The 24,563-nt window shown below is 52.3% G+C and overlaps 1 protein-coding gene across 1 annotated transcript; it reads right to left on the bottom strand.

Moving 5' to 3' along the window:
- Positions 1-13,315: 13,315 nt before the first annotated feature.
- DLL4 (delta like canonical Notch ligand 4) lies at positions 13,316-23,657 on the bottom strand. The gene is made up of 11 exons (XM_036272232.1): positions 23,263-23,657; positions 22,884-23,153; positions 22,338-22,395; positions 21,279-21,545; positions 20,803-20,863; positions 20,590-20,720; positions 17,703-17,872; positions 17,315-17,534; positions 15,477-16,179; positions 14,873-14,981; positions 13,316-14,340 (listed from the first exon to the last, which is right to left on the bottom strand). Exons 1-11 carry the CDS (start codon positions 23,326-23,328, stop codon positions 14,335-14,337), a joined length of 2,061 nt encoding a protein of 686 aa, XP_036128125.1. The 5' UTR covers positions 23,329-23,657; the 3' UTR covers positions 13,316-14,334.
- Positions 23,658-24,563: the final 906 nt, after the last annotated feature.

Here is a 24,563-nt window from a genome sequence, read left to right as displayed (position 1 = left end):
GTCCTCGGGTGAGGATAAAAAAAAAAAAAAAAAAAAAATTCTCTCTCATCGAAGTTTCTCTCTCTCTCCTTCTCCCTTCCTCTCTCTGCAAGGGTTGACGCTCAATCACTAAGCCACACAGGCCAGACGAAAAAAATTTTTTAAGAAAAAAAGTTGAAAATCAAAATAAAAATTTATTATGGAAACAACATACTAAGGAAATCCTGATTTCCGGTCAAGATGGTGGCATAGGTAAACGGGGTATCGCCTTCTCTCACAACCACATCAAAACTACAACACAACCATCATTCAGAACCACCTGAAATCAAGCTGAATGGAAGTCCTACAACTATGAAATTAAAGAAGCCACATCCAGACTGGTAGGAGGGGCTGAGGCGGAGGGGCTGGTCCCACACCCACGTGTGGCAGATAAAAATCAGGAGGATACCTCGGCTGGGAAGATCCTCCCTGAGGACTGAGGGGTCCCCGTCCCACATCAGGCGCCCAGCTCAGGGTTCCAGTGCCAGGAAGAGAAGTCCCCATAACTTCTGGCTGGAAAAACCAGCGGGAACTGAGGCTCAGGGAGGCTGAAGCTGCTGGAGCCCCAGGCAGCTCCTCTTAAAGGGCCCGCGCACGGACTTACTTATGCGGACTTACTCCCTCTGAGCTCTGAGGGGAGGCAGCTTGAGAGTTGCCAGAGACATACAGGGAAGACTGAGCTGTTTGGCCTTGAGACGAGGGCTGGGGAGGAAGGCAACTTTCTCCTGGACAGACGTGCTGGCGCAGGCTGATGAGCCCTTCCCTGGGGCGGCAGACAGCTGCCATATCTGGGACTCCAGCAACCTGGCTCACACTGTTTGCCTCGCCTGGTGATTCCCTGAGGCCCTGCCCCACCCCACCCAACCTTTGGGCCCACCCAAGCTGTTTCCAAAGGCTTTACCATAGGATTGGCCTGTCTTGGATCCTGCTTCAGAGTTTCATAAAATCTCTCAAACAAGCAGCATCTGGTCTCAGTGAGCCCCATATCTCTTGTTAAGTGACCCCAGGCCTGGCCCTAGAAGCAGCCAGCTTTGGGTCACAACTTGGCTTTTCCTGGACACCTCCAAGCCCAGCACAAGCAGCAGCCATCTGTAATTCACTTTGTAGCTTATGCTGGGTGGCTCTGGGTAGAACACAGACAGTGGCTGACTTTGCCCCAGAGCCAGCACACCCAGTGGACAGTTTCAGAACACACTGAAACACCACCACCCAACCACCTCCATAAGTGACACCCTCAATGAGCGGACTCAGTGGGTAGCAGAGCCCTGATGAAGTAAGTCTTGCTCTGTGTGATTGGCCCCTACACAGCTGATTCTCCAAGGTAGTCAGAGGCCAGTGGTCAGTGGGCACAGCCAGTCATTGCAGCTGATCAGCCAGAGTAAATCCCTCCCATTGATGTGCCAACAGCAATCAAGACTCAATTATAACAGAAAGGTGTACAGTCCATACAAGGGGTGCACCTCAAGGGCCCAGCTTGGGTGATCAGGGAGGCTGTGCCACTGGATCCTACAGGACACCTACAACAATAGGCAACCCTACAAAGCCTAGAAGACATAGCAATTCTACCTAATACATAGAATTAATCATAGGGAAGCAGCCAAAATGAGGAGACAAAGAAACATGTCCCAAGTGAAAGAACAAAACTCCAGGATAAGAATAAACAAAATGGAGATAAGCAATCAGTCAGATACAGAGCTCAAAACACTGATTGTAAGGTAGTTCAAAGAACTTGGTGAGACATTCAAGAAACTTGTTGAGACCTTCAAGGAACTTAAGGAGAACTCTAAGGAACTCAGAACATCAACAACATAAAAAAAGACCAGTCAGAAATGAAGGATGCACTAACTGAAATAAAGAATAATTTACACAGATTCAATAGCAGAGTAGGTAAAGCCAAGAAGCAAACCATCGATTTGGAATATAAGGAAGCAAAAGACACCCAATTAGAACAGCAAAAAAAAAAAAAAAAAAAAATTCCAAAAAAATGAACGTGCCAACATTCACATCATAGGGGTGCCAGAAGAGAGAGAACAAGAAATTGAAAACCTATTTGAAACAATAATGACAGAAAACTTCTCTAATTTGGTGAAGGAAACAGACATACAAGTCCAGGAACACAAAGAGTCCCAAACAAGATGAACCCAAAGAGATCCACACCAGGACACATCATCATCAAAATGCCAAAGGTTAAATACAAAAAGAGAATCTTAAAAGCAGCAAGAGAAAAGCAGTTCTTTACCTACAAAGGAGCTTCCATAAGGCTGTCATCTGATTTCTCAAAAGAAACTTTGCAGGCCAGAAAGGAGTGGCAAGAGATATTCAAGGTGATGAAAAGCAACAACCTACAACCAAGATTACTCTATCCTGCAAAGCTGTCATTTAGAATCGATGGACATATAAAGACTTTCCCAGACAAAAAGCTAAAGGAGTTTATCACCATCAAACCAGTATTATATGAAATGTTGAAGGGTCTTCTTGAAGGAGAAGAAGAACAAAAATATGAACAATAAAATGAAAATTAATACATATGTATCAACAATTGAATCTACAAACAAATTGAGCAAGCAGAACAGAAACAGACTCATAGATGCAGAGAACTTTTTGTTGCTTGCCAGATGGGTGGGAGTTGGGGGAATGGGTGAAAAAGATGAAGGAATTAAAAAGTACAAATGGGTTGTTAGACTGATGAACCTCAATGGGAAGTGGGAAGGGAGGGCGGGATGAGATAAACCAAATAACTTCTATGCATATATGCATAACCAATGGACACTAACAACAGTGTGGGGAAAGCAGGTTGGGGGAAGGATTGGGGAGGAGGAAGTCAATGGGGGAACAAAGGGGGGACATCTGTAATACATTCAACAATTAATAAAACATACTAAGCCCTGGCCGGTTTGGCTCAGCGGTTAGAATATTGATGTTTCCCTCTCTCTCTTCCCTCCTCTCTCCTTCCCGCTCTATCTGAAGATAAAGGCAAAAAAAAAAAAAGTCCTCGGGTGAGGATAAAAAGAAAAAAGAAAAGGCCAGAGCACCCTGGGGTTTAGACCTGGGGTTAAGAAGAGGAGGAATACTGCAAGACACAGATTCAAAATAGGAATTCTCGCAAAAGTTGGCACAGGGGTCTAGACCACCTTCCCAGGAACATGTCTTCTTCCTACTCCTTGCTTATCTTTACCAACAACATCTGTCTCTTTAACCTCCCAGTGGGACACACCCTGCCAGTAAACTACCCACTCAGCTGCTTCCTCTTTAATGTCTGCAGCAATTATTCCTTCTTTTCTCCAAAAATCCCCTCAGGACGGGGCTGCAGATATTATGTCCACAAAGGTAGCAGCTCGTGAAAGGTGATGAGAGCGCGTCATCTCCACCTTGAAGAGGCACATGATTTGCACATGGTGGCTTCCTTTTTCGGACCTTTCCCAAATTGATCTTTCCTTATTGTTCCCCTTCAGGCAGTCACTCCTCATTTCCTTATGATTTGTTCCTTCTTACTTCTCATTCCAATCACTGTAATCAACCCCTGGTGTTACCTGAAACAAAGGAAGGGTGTGTTTTAGGAGCTACTCCAGACCTCCAACCTCCTGGGAGGAGACAAGAGTTGAAGGTTGAGTTCAGTCACCAGACCAATGATTTAATCAATCATGCCTATGTAATGAAGCCTCTATAAAAACCCCAAAGGACAGGATTCATAGAGTTTCCATGTTGGTGAACATGTGAAGATGCTGGGAGGGTGGTGTGCCCTGAGAGGACCTGAAAACTCAGCATCCTTCCTACATACCTTGGTCCTATGTATCTTTTCCATCTGGCTATTCCTGAGTTGTAGCCTTTTACAATAAACGGGTAATCTAGTAAGTAAGCTGTTTTTCCTGAATTCTGTGATGCACTCTTGCAAATTTAAACCCTAGCTGGGGGTTTGGGGAATCTCCAATCTATAGTCAGTCATTAGACGCCCAGGTTACAATCTGTACTTGCAATTGGCATCTGAAGAGGGGGCAGTCCTGTGAGATTGAGCCCTTAATCTGTGGGACACGAGGCTGTCTCCAGGCAGTGTCAAGATTGAGTTAAATTGTAGTACACTCAGCTGGTGTTGCAGAATTGTTTGATGTATGAAAACCCACATGTCTGGTGTCAGAAATTAAGTAGTGTTGTATAAGTACTCACTTAATGTTATTGATAAGTTCTTGGAAACTGCAACTTTAAGCAAAACAACATATAACAAAACCGACTTTACCATAGGCTAATTGATATGAACAAGGGTCAAGCCCTGGCCAGTTTGGCTCAGCTGTTAGAGCATTGGCCTGCGGTCCAGAGAGACCCAGGTTCGGTTCCCGCTAAGGGCACGTACCTCGGTTGCAGTTTGTCCTGGCCCTGGTTGGTTGTGCGGGTAGCAGCCACTCGATGTGTCCCTTTCATGTCGATGTTTCTCTCTCTCTCTCTCTCTCTCTGTTCCTCTCTCTCCCTCCCACACTACCTGAAAAAAAAAAAAGGAAAAATGTCCTCGGGTGAGGATAAAAAAAACAAAAACAAAGCCCTGGCCGGTTTGGCTCAGCGGTTAGAGCGTCGGCCTGCGGTCCTGAGAGACCCAGGTTCGGTTCCCGCTAAGGGCACGTATCTCGGTTGCAGTTTGTCCCCGGCCCTGGTTGGTTGTGCGGGTGGCAGCCACTCGATGTGTTCCTTTCACGTCGATGTTTCTCTCTCTCTCTCGCTTCCTCTCTCTCCCTCCCTTCCTCTCTCTCCCTCCCACTCTACCTGAACAAAAATGGAAAAATGTCCTCGGGTGAGGATAAATAAAAAAAACAAAAACCCCACAAGGGTTAAATTCCTATAGCATATTTCTGGTCACAAAAAACATCATTAAACTAAATTAAAAAATCATACACTTTCAGTATTAAGCATTGAAATACATATGAGCTATACATACATTTAAGAAAGATTGTTCTGGCCCTGGCCAGTTTGGCTCAGCGGTTAGAGCGTCAGCCTGCAGTCGGAGAGACCCAGGTTTGGTTCCTGCTAAGGGCACGTACCTCAGTTGCAGTTTGTCCCCGGCCCTGGTTGGGTTGTGTGGGTGGCAGCCACTCGATGTGTCCCTTTCACATCGATGTTTCTCTCTCTCTCTCCCTCTCTCTCCCTCCCACTCTATCTGAACAAAAAATAAAAAAATGTCCTCGGGTGAGGATAAAAAAAAAAAAAAAGAAAAGAAAAATTGTCCTGGTTGGTTTGGCTCAGTGGTTAGCGTGTCAGCCTTCGGACCAAAGAGTCATGGGTTTGATTCCAGTCAAGGGCATGTGCCTCAGTTGTGGTTTGCTCCCCAGCCCTGGTTGGGTTTGTGCAGGAGGCACCCAATTGATGTGTCTCTCTTATATTGATGTTTTAAGAGAGAAAGAAAGATTAATAAAAACAATTGGAGATACCAAAGAAATGGTATTTAAAGAACTGGTTTGGTGCCCTGGCCGGTTTGGCTCAGCGGATGGAACGTCGGCCTGCGAACCAGAGAGTCCTGAGTTAAGTCCCTGCTAGGGGCACGTACCAAAAAAAAAAAAAGAACTGGTTTGGGAGACAAGACTCATAATCATGCAAAAATGACCAGTAATAAATACTTGTATAAAAAGAATTATAAAACAACAAGTGTTGGCAAGGGTGTGGAGAAAACGGGTCTCTAGTACACTACTGGTGGGAATGCAGACTGGTGCAGCCACTGTGGAAAACACTATGGTGTTACCTCAAAAAGTTAAAAATTGAACTGCCATTTGACCCAGTGATCCCACTTCTAGGAATATACCCTAAGAAGCCTGAACACCAATCAGAAAGAATATATGTACCCCTATGTTCATAGCAGCACTATTTACAATAGCCAAGATCTGGAAACAACCCAAGTTGTCCATCAGTAGATGAGTGGATTAAAAAGCTGTGGTACATATACACAATGGAGTACTATGCAGCTGTAAGAAAGAAAGATCTCTTATCCTTTGAGATGGCATGGAAGGACCTGGAGAGTATTATGCTAAGCAAAACAAGCCAAGCAGAGAAAGACAAATATCACATGATCTCACTTATTTGTGGAATATAATGAACTAAACAAACTGCTGAACAAGATTAACCCAGAGACATAGAGGTGGGGTACAGACTGACAAGCCTCAGAGGAGGGGGAAGTTTATGGGGGAAGAGATAAACCACAGAACGTACATGCATGTATGCATGACCAATGAACATAGACAACAAAGCTGGGGATGGGGCACGGGGGAAGGAGAGGAGGGTGTCAATGAGGGACAAATGAGAAACATCTGTAACAAAAACAAATTAATAAATAAAAAATTAAAATAAAATAAGAATTATAAAAAAGAAAAAGAAAAACAAGATGATAATTTTCAAACCCGCTTATTCCAGTTCAGGGTCATGAGTGGCCAGAGCCTATCCCGGCAGCTGAGGGTACAAGGGGAACCCAAACCTGGACAGGACATGCCTTCCATCACAGGGGCACTCACACACATAGCATACACTCAGACTGGGACAATTTAGATGCACCAATTTGCCCTGGCCGGTTTGGCTCAGTTGTTAGAACATTGGCCTGCGAACCAGAGAGTCCTGGGTTCAGTTCTCGCTAAGGGCAAGTAACTCGGTTACAGTTTGTCCCCACCCTGGTTGGGGTCGTGTGGGTGACAACATCGATGTTTCTCTCTCTCTCTTTCCCCTTCTCTCCCTCCCGCTCTATATGAAGATAAATGCAAAAATGTCCTTGAGTGAGGATTTAAAAAAAAATTATAGATGCACCAGTTCACCTCACATGCACATCTTTGGGATGTGGGAGGAAACCAGACTACCTGCAGAAAACCCATGCAGACATGGGGAGAACGTGGAAACCTCGCAGATGGTAGCCCCCGCTGGGAATTGACTTTTTTTTCTCATCAACGTTATAACAAAACAGCATTGAACAAAATGACAACTTGAGGACCTGATGTAGCAGAGCTCTGAGAATAGAAGGGACGCCCAGGAAGAGTGTTTTCCTTGACCCTACTTCTCAGTCTGACACAGACAGCTCTGAAGAATTGGGTGGGTCAGGAAAGTGATCAGGATAAGTATTTTTGATTCAGTGAAGGAAACCTCCAGCTATCTCACCCTTCATTCTTTTTTTTTTTTTTTTTTTATCCTCACCCGAGGACATTTTTCCATTTTTTTGTTCAGGTAGAGTGGGAGGGAGAGAGAGAAAGAGAGAGAGAGAGAAACATCGACGTGAAAGGGACACATCGAGTGGCTGCCACCCGCACGACCAACCAGGGCCGGGGACAAACTGCAACAGAGGTACATGCCCTTAGCAGGAAACGAACCTGGGTCTCTTGGGACCGCAGGCTGATGCTCTAACCACTGAGCCAAACCGGCCAGGGCCTTCATTCTTTATTTTTTGTTAATTCTCACCCGAGGATATTTTTCCATTGATTTTTAGAGAGAGTAGAGGGGAAGGAAGGGGGAGAGAGAGAAAGAAACATCGATGTGAGACACCAATTGGTTGCCTCCTGAATTCATCCAGACCAGGGCCAGGGATCAAACCTGGATTAAATCTGCAACTAAGGTGTGTGCCCTTGACCGGGAATTGAACCTACAATTCTTTTGTGTGCCAGCTAACTCTCTAACCATTGTGGAACACTGGCTAGGGCTCACCCTTCATTTTTGCCAATACAATTCACAGATTGTCCCAGCAAATAGGGTACTAAAGGAGTGGTTTTTCTTTTTTTTTTTTATTGATTTTATTTTATCATTATTATTATTATTATTATTATTATTTGGCACATGCTCCTAGCGGGAACTGAATCCAGGACTCTCTGGTCCGCAGGCCGATGATCCAACTGCTGAGCAAAACCGGCCAGGGCTTTTTATTGATTTTAGAGAGAGAAGAAAGGAGAGGGAGAGAGATAGAAACATCGATGAGAGAGAACATCGATTGGCTGCCTCCTGCATGGCCCTCACTGGGGATCAGGCCCACAACCTGGGCATGTGCCCTGGCTGGGAATCGAACCAGCAACCAGTTAGTTCATGGTTCGATGCTCAACCAGTGAGCCATACCAGCTCAGCTAAAGGAATGTTTTTAAAAGGCAGAATGGGTAATAGTCTCCCCCAAGAACACTATAAACAGAATAGCTGCTTGGGCAAAGAGAGATTTTCTGTGTATGCTTGTGGGGAGGGGTGCTAAAATAAATTAATTAATTGGCCTTGGCTGGGTAGCTCAGTTGGTTAGAGCATTGTCCCAATACGCCAAGGTTGCTGGTTTGATATTCCAGTCAGGGCACAGGACACCTACAAGAAGCAACCAATGAATGCATAAATAAGTAAAATAACAAGTTCATATTTCTCTCTCTCTCTTTCCCTTCCTCTCTCAAATAAATAAATAAATAATCAATCAATCAATAGAATAAATGATCCACAATCTATGAGGGGCTGCACTTCCCACAAACCTCTGAAAGATAAGTGTATCCTTAAGCCCTTGGCTCATGTGCGAGGATATAGGTCCCACTCATACTCTAGCAAATAGATGGAAAGAAAGAGTAGCTGAATCCCTCAATACAGTCCACCTCAGAAGAGGGAAAGGAGAAGACAGATGCTCTGCTGGTTATGCCAGCTGAATCCAGGGTCAAGGGGCAAAGGTTACTTGGTTCTTCCATCCACAAAAGCAGGAACTGTAAGGGTTCACCCATGTCCTGGCAGAAGAGTTCATGGGATGGTGGGAAAACCTGGCTCCCTGCCCACTTCTAGCTTCCAAGGAGAAAGGCAGATGCAGCTGACCGGGTACCATAGGGTGGCCAGGGTTCCAGTTATTCAGACCTCCAGTCTAGTCTACCTGGAAGGGGAGGGCCAGGGCTCCAACAGAGGGTTGGGATGGTGAGGCCTTGCTCCCAACTCCAAGGAAAGTGTGGTTTGCGGGAAGTGGCTGGCTGCTGGGCTAAGGAGAACTACTGTTGGGAACATTTCAGTGGAGTGACATGGCTGGTGTGGAGAGGATACACATAGGGTCAGAGTCGAACATCAGACCCCACGGGACTGCTGTAGTATGGTAGGACCTGGTTTTAGAACATTCCAGGAAAACAGCCCATTTGGAGAATTATGACTGTGGGGGCAAACTCTGAGGCCCATAAACAGCCAAGAAAGTGAAGCCCCTTAAATGAGAGCAGCTGGGACACCATCCCCCCAGGGCCTACTGAGAATGGGAAGAAGATCCCAGGACCTTCCAGATCTCTTTTACCAGAGAGCTAGAAGAAGATGCACTGAGTGAAGAGAGTCACTGATGGAGGTGAAACTTGGTAAACCAGGTCTAGTATGATGGGTCTGGCTCATATGTCTGCCACTATGGAAAAGGGACATCAACCCTTGGATAAGCCAAGTGGCACATGCCTTTTTGCTAACTCCCAGGGCTCTCTTTTCCTCCAACCTGAGCCAGGAGAAAGGATCACTGGAGGCAGACAGGCTGGCCCTGCCTGTCAGGGCTTTGGCTCTGCCATGACACAGGATGGCTTGGGCCCAGAGCCAACCTGTTGCTAAATCCAGACTCCTGAGGTGCCAGTTACCTTGTGTCTGGCTGTAGTCTCAACTGGCTTTTCAGACCCTATACTATAGTTCAGAGGGTCTTTAGGGATGAAGGGAGCAGGCTGAGCTCACTATTGGCCAAAGCATTACAGGGAACAGGGCCCCAGAGGCCAAGGAAAAGGTGGCAAAAGCCACTTGTGTAGCAGGTCTCCAAGGGGAAGGGGACTCTTGAGGACTTGGGGTCCTACTGACCCTTCCCACAGCCACAGTCTTTCTTCCACTACTCCCCACACCAGAGGAGGTTGACCTAGACTAGCTGTGTTCTTAAAGACAGAGTACAAAAGGAAGCAATGGTGGAGGCAACCTGGAATCTCAGCTGCCTCCTTGGTCGTAGGGCTACGACTGCTGAGTCCATCCAAGCTCCTCTCTAGCCCACCCCCATGCTGTGGTTAGCTAGCATAGCTTGAGAAGACGACCAGTCAGTGGGGAAACTCGTTGCTCACAAATATTTTCATACTCTAACTCATTTCAATTTCATCGTAATGTGCCAGAGGTATTATCCTCCGAAAGGTTCGGGGTAATTAACTAGATGGTTGGCGTTCTTTGGCAGTGACCATGTTTCATCGCTAATGCTTGACATATAAAGGGGGCTCCAACAGTGTGGAAGGAATGAAGAAATAGATGCACTTGTCCCAGGTCACCTGGCAGTAACAGGTGGTGCTGGCAGGGAGCTTCAGCCTCCCGACTCAAACCCGGTGCCCTTTCCAGCCCTTCCCCTTTCCCTTCCATTCAGGATGCGGGCCTGCGGACTGCGAGGTGGAGAGGGAGCTGGCTGCTGTGCCAAGTCAGAGTATGGGAAAGGGCCCCGCCTCTCTGGACACCCTGAGTCATACTTAGGGGAAGGCGTAGCACTGAACTCTCCCCAATTTACTCCCTCGGTTAGGGGTTCGGGGCCTGGAAGGAACTCTGCGAAAAAGGACGAAAACTGAATTCGCGTCCAGCTGCCCCTCTCGGGGCTGGTTCCATGGGCCCAGGACCAAGAAGGGCTGACCCCCCGCCTGGAAGGGCCGGCGGTTCCCCTTCGTGATCGCCCCGACGGCCGCGCAGCGCCCTCTGGTGCCGGGCAGCGGGGCCCAGAAGGCTCCCGGGCCGGGGGCGGGACCCGGGGGTGTGAGAGGCGGAGCCTCCGAGCGGGCGGGGAGTCTGCGAGAAACGCACGGCCTTCGGCGGCTTCCCGGCCCGGGAAGTGAGCCCGGGTCGGGCGGCCGCAAACAGGAAGTTGAGCTGTAACAAAGAGCGTGGGGGGCGGGGAGCCCGGGACCTCCGGGGCGCTCGGCGGCCGCAGCAGGTGGAGGGCTGACCCGGCCCGCACGCCACACCTCCTTCTTCCGCCGCCGATCGAGCCTCCGGGTCCAAAGGGGTCGGATGGTGCGCCCTGGGCGCGGCCGCCCTGGGAAGGCCGCTGGGACCTCCCAGGCGCATCCTCTCCTTGGGAAGGGACAGTCATAGTACCCTGAGTGAGTCACTTCCATCCCTTTCCCGGAATGCAGCAGGCCACGTGGGGGGTGGGGTTGCTCGGTCCGCGGATCCTGGGGACCCACGCAAATATTGGGAGTGCTGCAAGGAGGGGAGAGCCCTGTGGGTCTAGGTCAGGGGTGGAGCATCCATGCTAACCACATTTTGTCTAGGGCTTAATCTAGTTTGGAATGAGGGGTGTTAGGGGCCACTGTCTTTTTCTACCCCTTGACCAGTCTGACCATGGCCCCGAGGCAGCAGAGGGGACCGTCGCTGAGCAAGCAGGATAAAGGCATTCATTCCTTTCTTCCTCATAGCCTCTCCCTGACTCACCTCCCCATAGTGATATCCAGGTGGTTCCCAGCCACTGGGCCCTGAAAAAGCAGCTGTCCTCAGAGCTGGAGGTCACTGTGGGGTCAGACTTATCCTGTAGGCAGGGCATTGGCTCCCGGCTGTTAAGGAACTGCTAAACTCTGAATTCTCTAGTGAAATACCCATGCAGATAAAGATGGGCATTTGCTAAACCATGGTGAGTACTCCACAGTGAATCTAGAGCTAACATCTGGCCTTGTTTCTGCCAAGCCCGAGGTCACCTGTGCACCTGGACACACCATCAGAAAAGTCTTGGGTACCTTTACCTATGAGAAGGGGCTGGACCCTCAGGAAGTGATCTGGAAATGCTGGGGAGAGGAGGGCTTCCACTGTGACCTGTTCACATTCTAAGTGCCTGGCCCACCTTGTGCCATGTTGCTAGAGGTGGAGCCTGGCATGCACTACAAGTTGGAACTGCCCAGACCAAGTTCACATATGGATCCCCCCTTTCCCCAGAAAGCTGGTGTGGTGGGCTCTCCCAGCTCCCTGTCTAGGGTATCAGAGCCAGTGAGTGGTTTTAGCTAGCCAGCTCCTCTCCAGGGCTCTTCTTGAAGGGGCTGGCGGCCAGTGAAGTTCAGCATAGCCTGGTGGTGTGGACGTGCAGGCCTGCGGGTGTCCTACCTGTCCCCCACATGGGAGCCTCGTCATCTGGCCTGCGTGTCCCAGTCCAGTTTCCCCCGCCCCCCAGGGTCCGGGAGCCGCTTTCCTGTTTCATTTTGGGCAGGAAGAGTGAGGTCGTGTTGTTCTTCCCCCTGCTGCCGGCTCAGGCTGTGGGAACGGTTCCCTGAATGCTTTCCTGTTTGATACCCTGTGTGTGCAATGAGGGAACAGGGACCAATGAGCGAGGTATGTGTGGAGCCTGTGCGTGCAGGGACTGTGATGAGCCTAGGTCTCTGGCTCCAGGGTCTCTGGCATAGGCACACAGCTCAGAGGCAGACACGCTGTGTGTTTGCCGGGAGAGAGAGGAAAAGGGAGGCAAATAGCACTGCATATACTTGGACTCCACTGGGAGCATCTGGAGGGTCTATTTTGCCTTACTGTGGACAGGCTGAGAGCTGGGAGCATCTGCTCAGCTTTTTGTCAATGGCTCATTTTTTTCATCATTTGCTCTGCACGGGGTATGTGTGGGTGTAAAGAGAGGACTGGCAGCCTAGAACCATTGTGCACCTTAGAGGAAACTAGGAACAAAATTGAGACTGGAAACTCCCTCATTAGTGTCTCAGCCAGAGAAACCTGGACTCAGGAAGGCCATCCTCTCCTCTTCGTCCCCTCCCCGCAGACCAGGTGCCCAGACTCAGCTCTCTTGCCCAGCTGCAAGGAGGACAGACAGACCCAAGGCAAAGCCTTCCCTTCCCCAAGACCAGTGCCCTACGGGGTCTGAAAAGAAGAGTAGGGTGCCAGCCCATCTAAAACCCTGCACTGGCAAGAGGAAGGACCCAGATGTCATCATGGTTCCGAGACTTCAGTCTCCAAGAGAATCCTTTTCAAAAGAGGAAAACAGGCAGGATTGTCCTCTTCCCCCAAATTCTTATATCCCCCAGGCTGACTTGGGAGCCCATGAGCTTTTTCAGACTTGAGAGAAAAGGGGATATATTTAGGTCAGGGGGCATATTTCCCAAGGAATGCTGGGAGCATAAGGAGGGTGGGGAGCCACAGCCAGCCCCCAACCATCAGGCAGGGAAGGCTGGCCTAGGCTGGGGACTAGATGAGCAAGGACAAGCTCCCCGAGGACTGGGAGGGGACAAGAGCCTGGAGCACAGCAGACCCAGCCCAAGTGTATGCACAGGGCCCAGAGGTTCTTACGGGGCAGCTGGCAGCAATATGAGAAGGGGAGTCAGAGAGGATGGGGAGAGGATTCCCATTCGGCCATTACAAAGACAGGACCCAAAAAGTAATAAATTCCTATACACATCTGTTCCATATTATAAATACACATTATATACAAAATAATGTTATAAAATGTAGAAAGGTCAGTGCTTCTGATTCTTAAATTATCGAAATACTAGACTCCAAAATAAACTACAAAAAACAAACAAAATAAAAACTCATATTATTGATTTCTGAAGATTGACTAAGGGCAGTAGTGGGCGTGGGCAGAGCTCACACTCAAGGCCATAGGAATGGGCTTGAGGGAGGAAAGGGCCTAGGTGACGACAACCCGAATCTCTCCCTCACAGAATTTCCAACATCACTGCCCTGAGCTCCCAAGTTAGGCCTGGCACCCCTGGCTGGCCCTCCACCTCTCTGCTCATAGGAGCCCAGAGGCACCCAAGGCCAGAGACTATGGAAGCAAGGTAAGGCTTACCAACATTCTTGCCCAGAGGCCTGGGCCCAGGGAGAGGCTGAGTGGTGTTAGGAGCGAGGCCCATATGCAGTAGTTGGAGGCAGAAAGTACTCCCGCTTCGGGTGCTCACCTCACCTGCAGGGCAGCCCCTGCCAACAGCCACACCTGGTGGTTTCCCGGCCCACAGATGGCCCTGCCCTTACTGGCCTTCTTTCTCCTCTCTGATTTGGACCCAGCTGTCACCACGGAGCCTGGGCCGAAGGCACTTTTGGAAACACAGATGCCAGTGGAGGCCACAGCAGCTCCAGGCCCTACAGGGCCACTGTCACTCCCTCTGGAAAACAGGCCAGAGCTCCAAAGGAGCCCTTGGCAGGGCAGGTCCAAGTGGCACCTCTCCTCTCCTCTGTTCCCCTGGCTGGTACGGCTGCCAATCTGATGCCAGACAGACACCCAAAGGTGTGGAAGGTACTGCATCTCTTGGCAAATTCACAGTCTGTCTAGTTCATGCCATTCCCTCTTCCTCCTGAGAGCAGCACGTTGCATATTAAAACGTCCCATCCAGGATGCAATGTAAACAATGCAGAAGGAAGGTCCAGCTGCTGGGCAAAGCTGGAGTGTCCTGGGAGGCTTCTGCCTTATACCTGAGGAGAATGGAGAGTGGGAGAGTGGGTTACCCTGGAGTACACAGCCCTCCCTCCATGGCTACCCTGGGCCTTCCTAGGAGAAGTCAATAAGGCAGGTGGGATGAAAGAAAGGTAGGGCAGCCTCCCCAGTCTTCTGTCCCAGCATCCATACATGCCTGGGAGCCTATGTTCATAAGGTGGGCCAATAGAGGAAGCCAGGGAAAAGGGGCAGGAGGGGCACGAGGCAACCACCCTCACCCACCGGCAGCTGGGAAGCAGCGCCTGGGAGCTGGCCAGGTGCCACGGCTGCCCAGCCCAGCACTAACACAGCAGGAAGAGAGAGCAGGCTGGGCTCACCAGCACAGCTCCTGTTTCACACCCTCTGTTTCAACCAGGCCAGCAGGGACCCAAAAGCCACTGAACTTGGCCTGCCAAGGAAGGGTCCTGACCTACCCCAGAGGCCCCTGGGGTCAAGAGGAACCAGGCCACGTTCCCATCCCCCGAAGGCAGGCGGGGACATGCAGGAATGGCAGGCGAGCCCAGCACTCACCTCTGTGGCAATGACACATTCGTTCCTCTCCTCTGATATCAAACACACAGACTGGTACATGGAGTCCCTGGGGGAGCATATCGCTGATATCCGACACTCTGGCTTTTCACTAAGGGAACACAAGACAGGCCGCTGAGGGAGGTATGGGGAGAGAGCCGGGGGAATGGTGGGGGCACTAACTGGACCCTGGAGAGCCAAAGGACACCAGCACAAGTGACTCTGGGAGAAGATACAGGGACTGGGGATGCCCAATGCTGGCCTGGGGGACAGGTAGGAACAGGCCCCTAAGAGAGCCACGGGACCCCCAACCTTACCGGAGGGTCTCAGGCCTGGCAAAAGCCAGTACTGCCACTAGAGAAAAGCCATGACATAGAAAGATGGAAGTCACAAGAGACACCATATGGACACTTGACATTTGTGAATGAATGAGTGGATGTGAGGGAGGGACAAAAGACCCCCAGCAGAACTTTTGTTAGAAGATCAATAGCAAAAACCCCTTTTTGCTTAAAAGCAAAGGACTGGTGCCAGCCTTCCACTTGTCCTGGGGGGGCCCAGGAAGCACCCTGGTCTACGGCCAGGCCCTGGGCCTCCAGGTGCTGCTCACCTGTGTAACCGCAGTGGCACCTTCTCCCCTAAGCTCTTGTCACTGTGGGAATACTTCCCCAGCATGGTCCCCCGCCCCAGGGGTCCTGGGGCCAGATTATAGTCCAATGTGTGGTTCTGCTGTTTGCCACAGTTAGACTTGTCCAGGCTACAGTCCACTTCCAGCTCCTTCTTCTGGTTTGTGTTCTTGAGCTGGGCAGCGGGGATCAGGTTGTCCTTCTGGAAGTCTGACAAGTTGTTCATGGCCTCCCTGCTGCCGTCATCCGGCCGCCGAAGCCGCAGCTGCCGCACAGCCACTGCCACCATGCCCAGCAACACCAGCACCACCACCAGCCCCACGCCCAGGGAGACAGCCACCCAGGGGAAGCTGGGTGGCATGCTCACAGGGAACTCGCAGCGGCTACCCACAAAACCATAGGGGCAGTTGCAGACGAAGTTGTCGGGGGAGCGGCCAGGGTAGCAGGTGGCCCCATTGAAGCAGGGTCCTGAGGCACAGGCGTCGCTGGGTGTCCGGACCTCACAGCGCCTGCCAGAGAAGCCAGCAGGGCAGGTGCACACAAGCCCTTTCTCCAGGTCATGGCAGGTGCCACCATGGGCACAAGGGCTGCGGGCACAGTCGCTGATGGGGAGTTCACAGTGGGCGCCTGTGAATCCAGGACGGCAGCGGCATATGCGGTTTGGACCTCGGTTCAGACACTGGCCCCCTGTAGGTACACACAGGGCACAAGTCAGCCATCGCCCGGGAACCCCTTTGGTGCAGAGAGTGAGTGCTCCATCCCAGGAACGAGCTCAGGTCCTTCTGCCTCCATGAACACAGCCAGCATTTACAGGTCCCACTACAAGGATCACTGCACGAAAAGTCAGGAGACCTGGAGCTGAGGTGACCCTGGTCGCTATACCTGCATGGGCTCATATATAAAAATTACTAGCATCTCGCAGAGCTTTACAGTAGAATCAGACAGACAGGCTTGGGTTTGAATCTCAGCTGTGTCTAGCTGCGGATCTGGCGCCTGCTGCTTTACCTTATTTCTCAATCTCAGTTTATTTGTTAAATTGGAGTACAATGCTATCCCCTCCATAGGAGGTCTCTGAGGGTTAGGTGGGATGATGCACGAGGGCAGGAACACATGCCTGGTATGTAGTAAATGTTCAAATAAATGTAATTATCGTTGTTTCATCTAATCTTCATAACCACATGAAAGACAGAGGGCAGGTGTTATATTTCCCCTTTAGTGATGAAGAAACTGTGGCTCCAGGGACTTGACTGAGTGATTAGCCAGAAAGCAGACTCCATCTCAGCCCTTCCAACCCCGCTCCAGCTCCTGAGGCTCCTCTCCTGCGCAGTGCTGTGCCCCTGCCTCACAGCAAGTCACCAGGAGGCCAAGGGGACAGATACCAACATGCTTTGAGTGATGCTGAACATTCTAGATGCCTTGTCCCAAACCAGGCTCTATGTGGCCACAGGGCAAGGTGGGCCTTCAGGAACAGGGCCCTGCCCACACCAGCCTCTCTTGAGGAGGGACAAGAGACCTCCCAGGGTTCCTGGGGAAGGTCAGAGGACCCCCAGCAGGGACAGGGCTGTGACATGGAAACAGGAATAGAAGCCACTCAGGGTACACACCACTCCTTCTCCTAAGGTCTGCACCCACGGCCAACCTGCTCCTCTTCCAAAGCTACCCGACCGATCAAGCAAGCTCTTCACCATCCAGAGCAGAAGGGGACCCATTAGCCTGCCTGGAGTGAGGGACAAGGTCTCTTTCCTCTCCTGACTCTCCCTCACCAGAAGTCTCTCTTGTCCCCAGGGTTGGTACACCGGGTTAGCAAGGCAACAAGACGCACCATTGGCACATGGGTTGCTGGTACACCTGTCCACTTTCTTCTCACAGTTGGATCCAGTGAAGTTGGGAGGGCATTCACAGGCGTAGCTGGTCCCCTGGTTGCGTTCCCGGCAGGAGCCCCCATTGAAGCAAGGGGAATTGGCACAGCTCAAGGTGCTGTGCTCGCAGTACAGGCCATAGTAGCCCGGGGGACACAGGCAGTGGTAGCCATCCTCCTGGTCCTAGAGAGAGACCAGAAAAGGGCCAAAGTCAGACCCTTGTGGGGCCGGGATGCATGGCTGGGGGCTAGGCCCCACATGTCTACAATGCCTGCCTGTGGCCACCTGGGGTGGGGATGCCTGGGCACCACCTGGCCAGACCTCTGCCTTCCTGCACTGCCTAGGCCTCACCTTACAGCTGCCTCCATTGCGACAGGGGTTGCTGTCACACTCGCTGAGCTTCAGCTCACAGTCCACGCCAGTGTAGCCTGGGCGACAGGTACAGGTATAGCTCCGCTGCCCGCTGTTAGAGCACGTTGCCCCGTTCTTGCATGGGGAGTGATGGGTGCAATAATTGAGATCTGCGGAGACAGGAACCAACCAGCTGAGCAGAGCCAGAGAATCATCCCCACCTCCAGGCTCCTCTTTTTTTTTTAATCCTCACCCGAAGACATTTTTGCATTTATTTTCAGATAAAGTGGGAGGGAGAGAGGGAGGAAGAGGGAAAGAGAGAGAGAAACATCGATGTGAGAGAGACACATTGACTGGTTGCATCCACACGACCCCAACCAGGGCTGGGGACAAACTGCAACCAAGTTACATGCCCTTAGTGGGAACCGAACCCGGGACTCACTGGTCCGTGGGCCAATGCTCTAACCGCTGAACCAACACAGCCAGGGCTCCAGGCTCCTTATAGTATAAGTTCACTGCCCATGTTTGTCCCAGAGGCTTCAACTCAGTCTTCCAGGCCCAAATACTCTTCCTCCTCCCCGAGTGAAATCATGTATATTGAAGCATCTTGACTCACACCTGAGCAGTGCAATCAATCAAAGTGGAAAAACACAGATAGACAACCACCTGAGAGGCGAGCTCACAAACACCAGCAGGCAGGGTAGAATGAAGGTAAGGAAGAGGAGTGAGTGGCAAGGCCAGTGTGAGGAGAAAGTCAGAAAAGGCTTGCCCTGGCCAGTTTGGCTCAGCGGTTAGAGCGTCAGCCTGCGGTCCGGAGAGACCCGGGTTCGGTTCCCGCTAAGGGCACGTACTTTGGTTGCAGTTTGTCCCCGGCCTTGGTTGGTCGTGAGGGTGGCAGCCACTCGATGTGTCCCTTCACGTCGATGTTTCTCTCTCTCTCTCCCTTCCTCTCCCTCCCTCCCATTCTATCTGTACAAAAAAAAAGAAAAAGAAAAAGAAAAGGCTTCATGGAGGAGGGGAGGCTGAGATAAGCCTGGAAGGAGGAATAAAAAGTTAACAGATGGAAATGGTACAAGGGGGTGGTAAGAGCCATCATAGGTAGGGACCAGGTATTTTTTTTCTTTAATCCTCACCAGAGGACTTTTTTTTTTGCATTTATCTACAGACAGAGTGGGAGGGAGAGAGAGAGAAACACTGATGTGAGAGAAACATCGACTGGTTGCCACCCACACAACCCCAACTGGGGCCAGGGACAAACTGCAACTGATATATACCGGCCAGGGCAGGACCGGGCATTTTTTTAAGGGGAATTTGTTATGAGGGTATTTTGAAATGTAAGTAATGCCCTGGCTGGTTTGGCTCAGCGGTTAGAGTGTTGGCCTGAGGACCATAAGAGTCTCAGGTTCGATTCTGGTCAAGGGCATGTATCTTGGTTGCGATTCATTCTTCGGCCCTGGCTGGGGTCCTGTGGGAAGCAACCAACTGATGTGTCTCACATCAATGTTTCTCTCCCCTGCCCCACTATATCTGAAGATAAATGGAAAAATATCCTCGGATAAAAAAAAAAAAAATCCTCGAGTGAGGATTAAAAAAAAAGAAAGAAAGAAAGAAATGTAAGTATTTGTTTTCTTATTTGGGAAGGACAAGGAGGGAGAACCAGACAGAGCAAATATTGGGACTGTGAGAGCTGTGTTTGCATGTGATGAGTATAGACTGTGTCACCTGGGAGCAAATGTGGGCAGAGGAAGGAGAATGGCAGGAACCAGGTGTGTGTGTGTGTGTGTGTGTGTGTTCATTTGGGGAAGGGGGAGAAAGCAACACACACACAAAAGAATATAGGGGCTGAATTCCAAGCCCCTTGTTGCCTGTGAGTCAGGGCCTCTGCAAGTTCTTCCTATCCTGGCAAGCCCTCTGCCCACCCTACCCAGGCTTGTGCTGGTGTTTCCATGGCAGCAGCCACCCCATTTGCCCCTGAAAATGGGAGGCACATGCTGCAGCTGGCTCCCAGGATGAAAGAGATAAAAGATCCCTCCTCCACAGTTGGGGCTGGCAGACCCCTGTATAGCCAGAAGAGTGACCAGCCCTGCCAAACACCCAGGAAGAGACAGTGTGGGCTCAGGCAGCTGCCTGGCAAGTGCAACTGAGACTGAACAAGGGAGGCTGTTTCTGCCCACACCAAAAAGTCAGTTATATGTCACTCCACCCAGAGGCCCAGCTCACACAGCCTCTGGGCAGCTGGTGGGCACGCCCCACCAGACAGCTGTTTAGGGGAGAGCTGCTCAAACAGCCCTGGCAGGTAAGCAAACACTTAGGGGGTTAATAGGTAACTATGAGGTAAAAGAGGAACTGAGTTCAGCATCCCCGCCCCCTCTGGCCTTACTAGAATATTTTTAAATGTTTTTATTGATTTTAGAGAGAGAGGAAGGGAGAAGGAGAGAGAAACATCAGTGAGAGAGAAACATCAATGGGCTGCCTCCTGCACACCCCCTACTGGGGATGGAGCCCGAAACGTGGGCGTGTGCCCTAATGAGGAATTGAACCAGAGACCTCTTGGTGCATGGGCCAATGCTCCGCCAGTGCTCAACCGACTGAGCCATACGGGCCAGGGCATGGCCTTTCTAGAATTTATGAGTGCAACCTCCAGGCTACCAGTTTGTCATCCTCTTGGCTTCTCCAGCCACCCTGCCTCCCCAGCACCAGAGGAAGAAGCACCCACCGTCTTATTCTAGGCTAGTTGTAAAGATCCTTGAACGTCCCAAGCTCCTTGAAGCATAATGTGAAAGCCAGCTCAGCAGTCACCAAGTAAGAAAGGTCCAGGTGACAACTCTAGTTCCCACCCCTTGCCCGTCTCTCCCATCCTCTGCATCCTCTGTTTGCCCTCACTCACCTTGATCACAGAATAGGCCTCCCCAGCCCTCTTTACAGGTACATTGCCAGGGGGTGGTACAAGTGCCATGGCGACAGCCATTGTGGGGGATGCATTCATTGCACAGGCGGCCCTGCCAGCCTGGGCGGCAGCTGTGAAACAAAAGGGAGGCTGAGGTGAGCTGAGGGCCTGGCCAGGGGACAGCCCCCTTCCCACTTCCGGTCCCCTACTCACATGCACTCTGCTGGCTTGCTGCAGTAGCCATTCTGTTCATGACAGCCAGAAAGACAGACAGCTGAGTAAAGAAAACAGAGCTGGGTGAGGATGGGATGCCAGTGACTCTGAAGCCCACTCTCCCTCTCCTGGCCGTGGGGGTGCTCCCAGCTCCCCTGGGCTCACTTCCCACTCCTGGCTTCTCAGAGGAGCCATGGGTGTCTTAAAGGGAACTGGTGGCACAGGGAAGGAGAATCCAGGCTGGACTGAATGCAGTAATGGGATCCTTGTAGGCTTTGGCACAATGGGGAAGAGCACTTGGGAAAAAAATTCTGAGCCCAAACCTGTCCTAAGCATCCCAGCTGTTCCTGAGGCCCAGCTAGTGGGCAGCCCAGCTCTGTGAGGGAAGCAGGCTGTGAGGAGAAGCCATGGTTTTTGTTTTTTGCCCAGGGGACCACCCTCCCTCCAGGTAGGTGGGAGAGAGCTTGGCTGCTTACGCTGTTCGCAGTACCCCCCAGTCCAGCCGGGAAGACAGGACAGGCTGCCATCTGGCTGGCACAGGTAGTGGCCGAAGTGGTCATTGCGCTTCTTGCACAGGCGTGAGCAGCTGTCTCCATAGTAGTTGTCACTGCAGATGACCCGGTAAGAGTAGCGCAGCCTTGTTGAGAGAGGGCCGGTCTGCTCATCCAATACCCAGTTCTGGCCCACCGGTAGGGAGCCCTGGATGGTGATCTTGCTGATGAGCACGTTTGGTGGCATGGCCTCTGAAGGGGCAGAGGGCCAGGTCAAGGAAGGGCAGCCTGTCCCCCAGGGTGCCAGCAACCGCTGGATCAAACCAGTTGTCCAGATGACCCCCACCTATCAGCAAGCACAGTCCAGGGGAACCCAAGAGTCCCACTTCTTAGCTGCTCTGGGTGTGTGCATTGCAGGGGGCCTGATATTTTTCAAAAGGGGAATAATAGAAGGATGTTAAGATATCCCAGTGTTCTGGAAGCAGATAGGCAGGGGAAAGAGAAAAAGAGGTCAAAATGGGGAAAAGAGAGAGAGAAGGAAAAAGAAAAAGAAAAGCTCTCCATGCAGGGAGGACCCTGGGAGCAAGGGGTCCTCGGGTGCCCATTCAGGGTTTCTGCCCTCAGAGGTGGGTAATGCTTTTCTTTTTCCTTTTCAAAGTGAGAATTGTTGTGCTGCTGAAATATCCTTTTCCTCTGTGTCAGAACAACATCCCAAAGCCATTATTCCCTTTCCAAAGGAGCGGAATTCGCGAAAGGTGTAAAATACAGGAAGGGGCCCGTCAGCGGCGCTGGCAGCTTCGGCCTTTCTCACCGCCGTGCTCCCCGCGTTCCCACGCCAAAAATAACCCGCAGGAAACGCAATTGTGCTCAGAGTCCAGGCAGCGGGCGGAATCCGAGCGTCCAGCGCGGGGCGCAGCTCCGGGGCGAGCTGAGCGTCCGGCCCCCCACACCCCCACCCCGCACTTCCCCCGCCTATTATTACAGGTTAACTCTTTCGGCGCTGAGCCGTGTCGCCCCCCTGTGGCGGCGGAGTAAGCTCCTCACCTGGCCGCAGGTCTTCTCCCGGCGCGTGCCAAGCTTCGATGATGAGTGAGAAGGTACCCTGGGAAGCGGAAGGGGGGGCGGGGGTAGACAGAGAGATAGTGAGATGAGCAGGGGGGTGGGGGGTGCCTTGTGGCAGCCGGTTTAATTAATCTAATTGCAGGATACAGTTACTGCGCCCGGGTCAACCTAACGGGTCTGCTCACAGCATCGCGCGCGAGAAGGAAAGGAGAGAGGAGAACCCTGCATAGGAGGAGGGTTGAAGGATGGGGAATGTACGCGAGAACCATTCGCAGGTGGGGGGCGCGCCGGGATGATGAAAATAATATCCCAAGAGGTGGGAAAGAGAGGGCGTAGAACTGGGAAAGGGAGGCTGGTGAGAACCTTCCAGAGGATGAGGTCCCAGAAGAGTCGAAAGAAAGAATTAGAAGAGAACGCCCCTTGTTTTGTTTTGTAGGGGAGCGAGGAAATCTGGGGAGGAGGCTTTGGTCTCGGGGAGCACCCTTCTCTTGGTTTCGTGACCTCCCAGTGCGCCCAAGCTGTGCTCACCGGCCAGGTGAAATTGAAAGGCAACTGGAGAGGGTTGCGTCCTCCGCCGCTACTGTCGTCCCCGACCGCGAAGGAGTTGGTGCCCAATACAGGTGTGGAGACGCTGCCGAAGGTGCAGGGCCCTGGCGAGACCACCGCCTGGAAGTGCTTAAGGCAGACGCGGAAGAAGGTCCGGCAGCCGGGTTCGCACGGCTGCCCGCTGGCCAGTACGCCGCGCTCGTTGGCAAACTCCTGCAGCTGCAGCTGGAAGACTCCGGAGCCGGCCGCGCGCTATTGCCCAGGGACCGGGGAAGGAGGGAGGGGAGCCGTCAGCTCGGTGGACACCCGGACTCAGGCCCAGAGCGCGATGGGAGGGGGCGGAGGGGGCGCGGGACGTTACCTGCTGACAAAGTGCCACCAGCAACAGTAGCGCCCAACCGGAGGCGCTACTGGACGCGGCTGCCATTCCCTGGGGCGTCGCTCTCTCCACCCGCCCGCCCTGAAGCTGGCTCGGTTCTGGACGCCGCCTCCCTGTGTGTCCACCCGCGGAGGAGTCTCTGAAAAGCCAGGCTCCGCTCGGGGTTCTCCTCCCGCCTAGCCTTCGCGCTAGGTCCGCTCAAATTGCCGCGGTAGGTAATCCAGGTGAGGGCGGCTGAGTGGCGGCAGCGTTGAGGACGTGTCCTCGGGCTAATCCTGGGGATGCAAGGCGGGTAGTACCCGGTACACTGCACTGAGGCGGCTTGAGCTGCAGCTCTTGGCCTCTTGTTCCCAGCCTGCGCTCAGCGCCGCTACTGAAACCTGCGCGCTCGCGAGCCTTCCTTATATATATTGGCTCCTCTCCTCTCTGCCTATCACTCTCCCCTCCCCTCCGGGCCTCTAACTGCTACAGCCTCAGCGCCGCCCGGAGGGGGCCTCCGCCCCCGCCATCCCCCCTCCCCTCCAGCCAGTCAGGCTCAGGTCCCCGCCCATCCGTGCGGCTCTCAGCCCCTGGGTCCCCCAGCTCTGCGCGTGCTGAGATGACCAGTTCTCAGCAATTACGGGTTACGCGCGGAGACCCTGGCAGTGGGAGAATAGAGGGAGAGCTGGAGAGAATGGGACGAAAGGTGAGCGAAAGATTCTCGAGTGATCGTGGGGGCGGAGACACTGGGGAGTCCCTGGGCACCGTACGTCCGCAGCCAGCGCTAGTTACCTGCAGCAGGTAAAAAGAACATATCGGAAAAGCGAAACCGGCGATCAAGGACTCCAATCTCCGGCTCCTTCACGGAGCTTCTGGAACCCTCGCCTTGTCCAGCTTCAACCTGTGAGTGCCCACCCACCACGCCTCCCGGACTCAACAAGGAAGCCAGTGGACGCATTGACCCTCTCTGTGACCGCTCGCCTAGTGGAGAGGGGCCAAGCGTCTAAAAGATCGGAGCTCCCTCCTTCCACCTGGTGGGCGTCACCCTCCCTTGCGGGGGGGGGGGGCGGGGGCGTGTCCAGCGCGTGCTTGTTCCCTTCTGCCCATCCCCCCCCCTTTCCAGGCTTGGGCTCGGCGCGTGCCAGCCCTGAGACGCGTGGTCCGGGAGATGGGGGGAGGGGGCGTGGTCCCAGAGGTAGAAGATGGGCGGGCATCAGCTGTATGGTAATAGGGGTCTGACCCCACCTCCAGCGCCTCCCCTCACCTGGGTTCCGCTTCTGCTCCAGAGCCTACCCCCTCTATCC

Source organism: Molossus molossus, unplaced genomic scaffold, assembly GCF_014108415.1.
Source record: "Molossus molossus isolate mMolMol1 unplaced genomic scaffold, mMolMol1.p scaffold_m16_p_1, whole genome shotgun sequence".
NCBI lineage: Eukaryota > Metazoa > Chordata > Mammalia > Chiroptera > Molossidae > Molossus > Molossus molossus.
The sequence above is the reverse complement of the archived record's forward strand: the minus strand, read 5'-3'. Positions and strand labels throughout refer to the sequence as shown.

Excerpts from the sequence above, each read along its gene's own strand:
- DLL4 (XM_036272232.1), bottom strand. The coding sequence starts at position 23,328 with ATGGCAGCCGCGTCCAGTAGCGCCTCCGGTTGGGCGCTACTGTTGCTG. Across the intron at positions 21,546-22,337 it reads GGGAGAAGACCTGCGGCCAG|AGGCCATGCCACCAAACGTG; the intron begins GTGAGGAGCTTA and ends CTGCCCCTTCAG. Across the intron at positions 17,873-20,589 it reads AGGCCTATTCTGTGATCAAG|ATCTCAATTATTGCACCCAT; the intron begins GTGAGTGAGGGC and ends CTGTCTCCGCAG.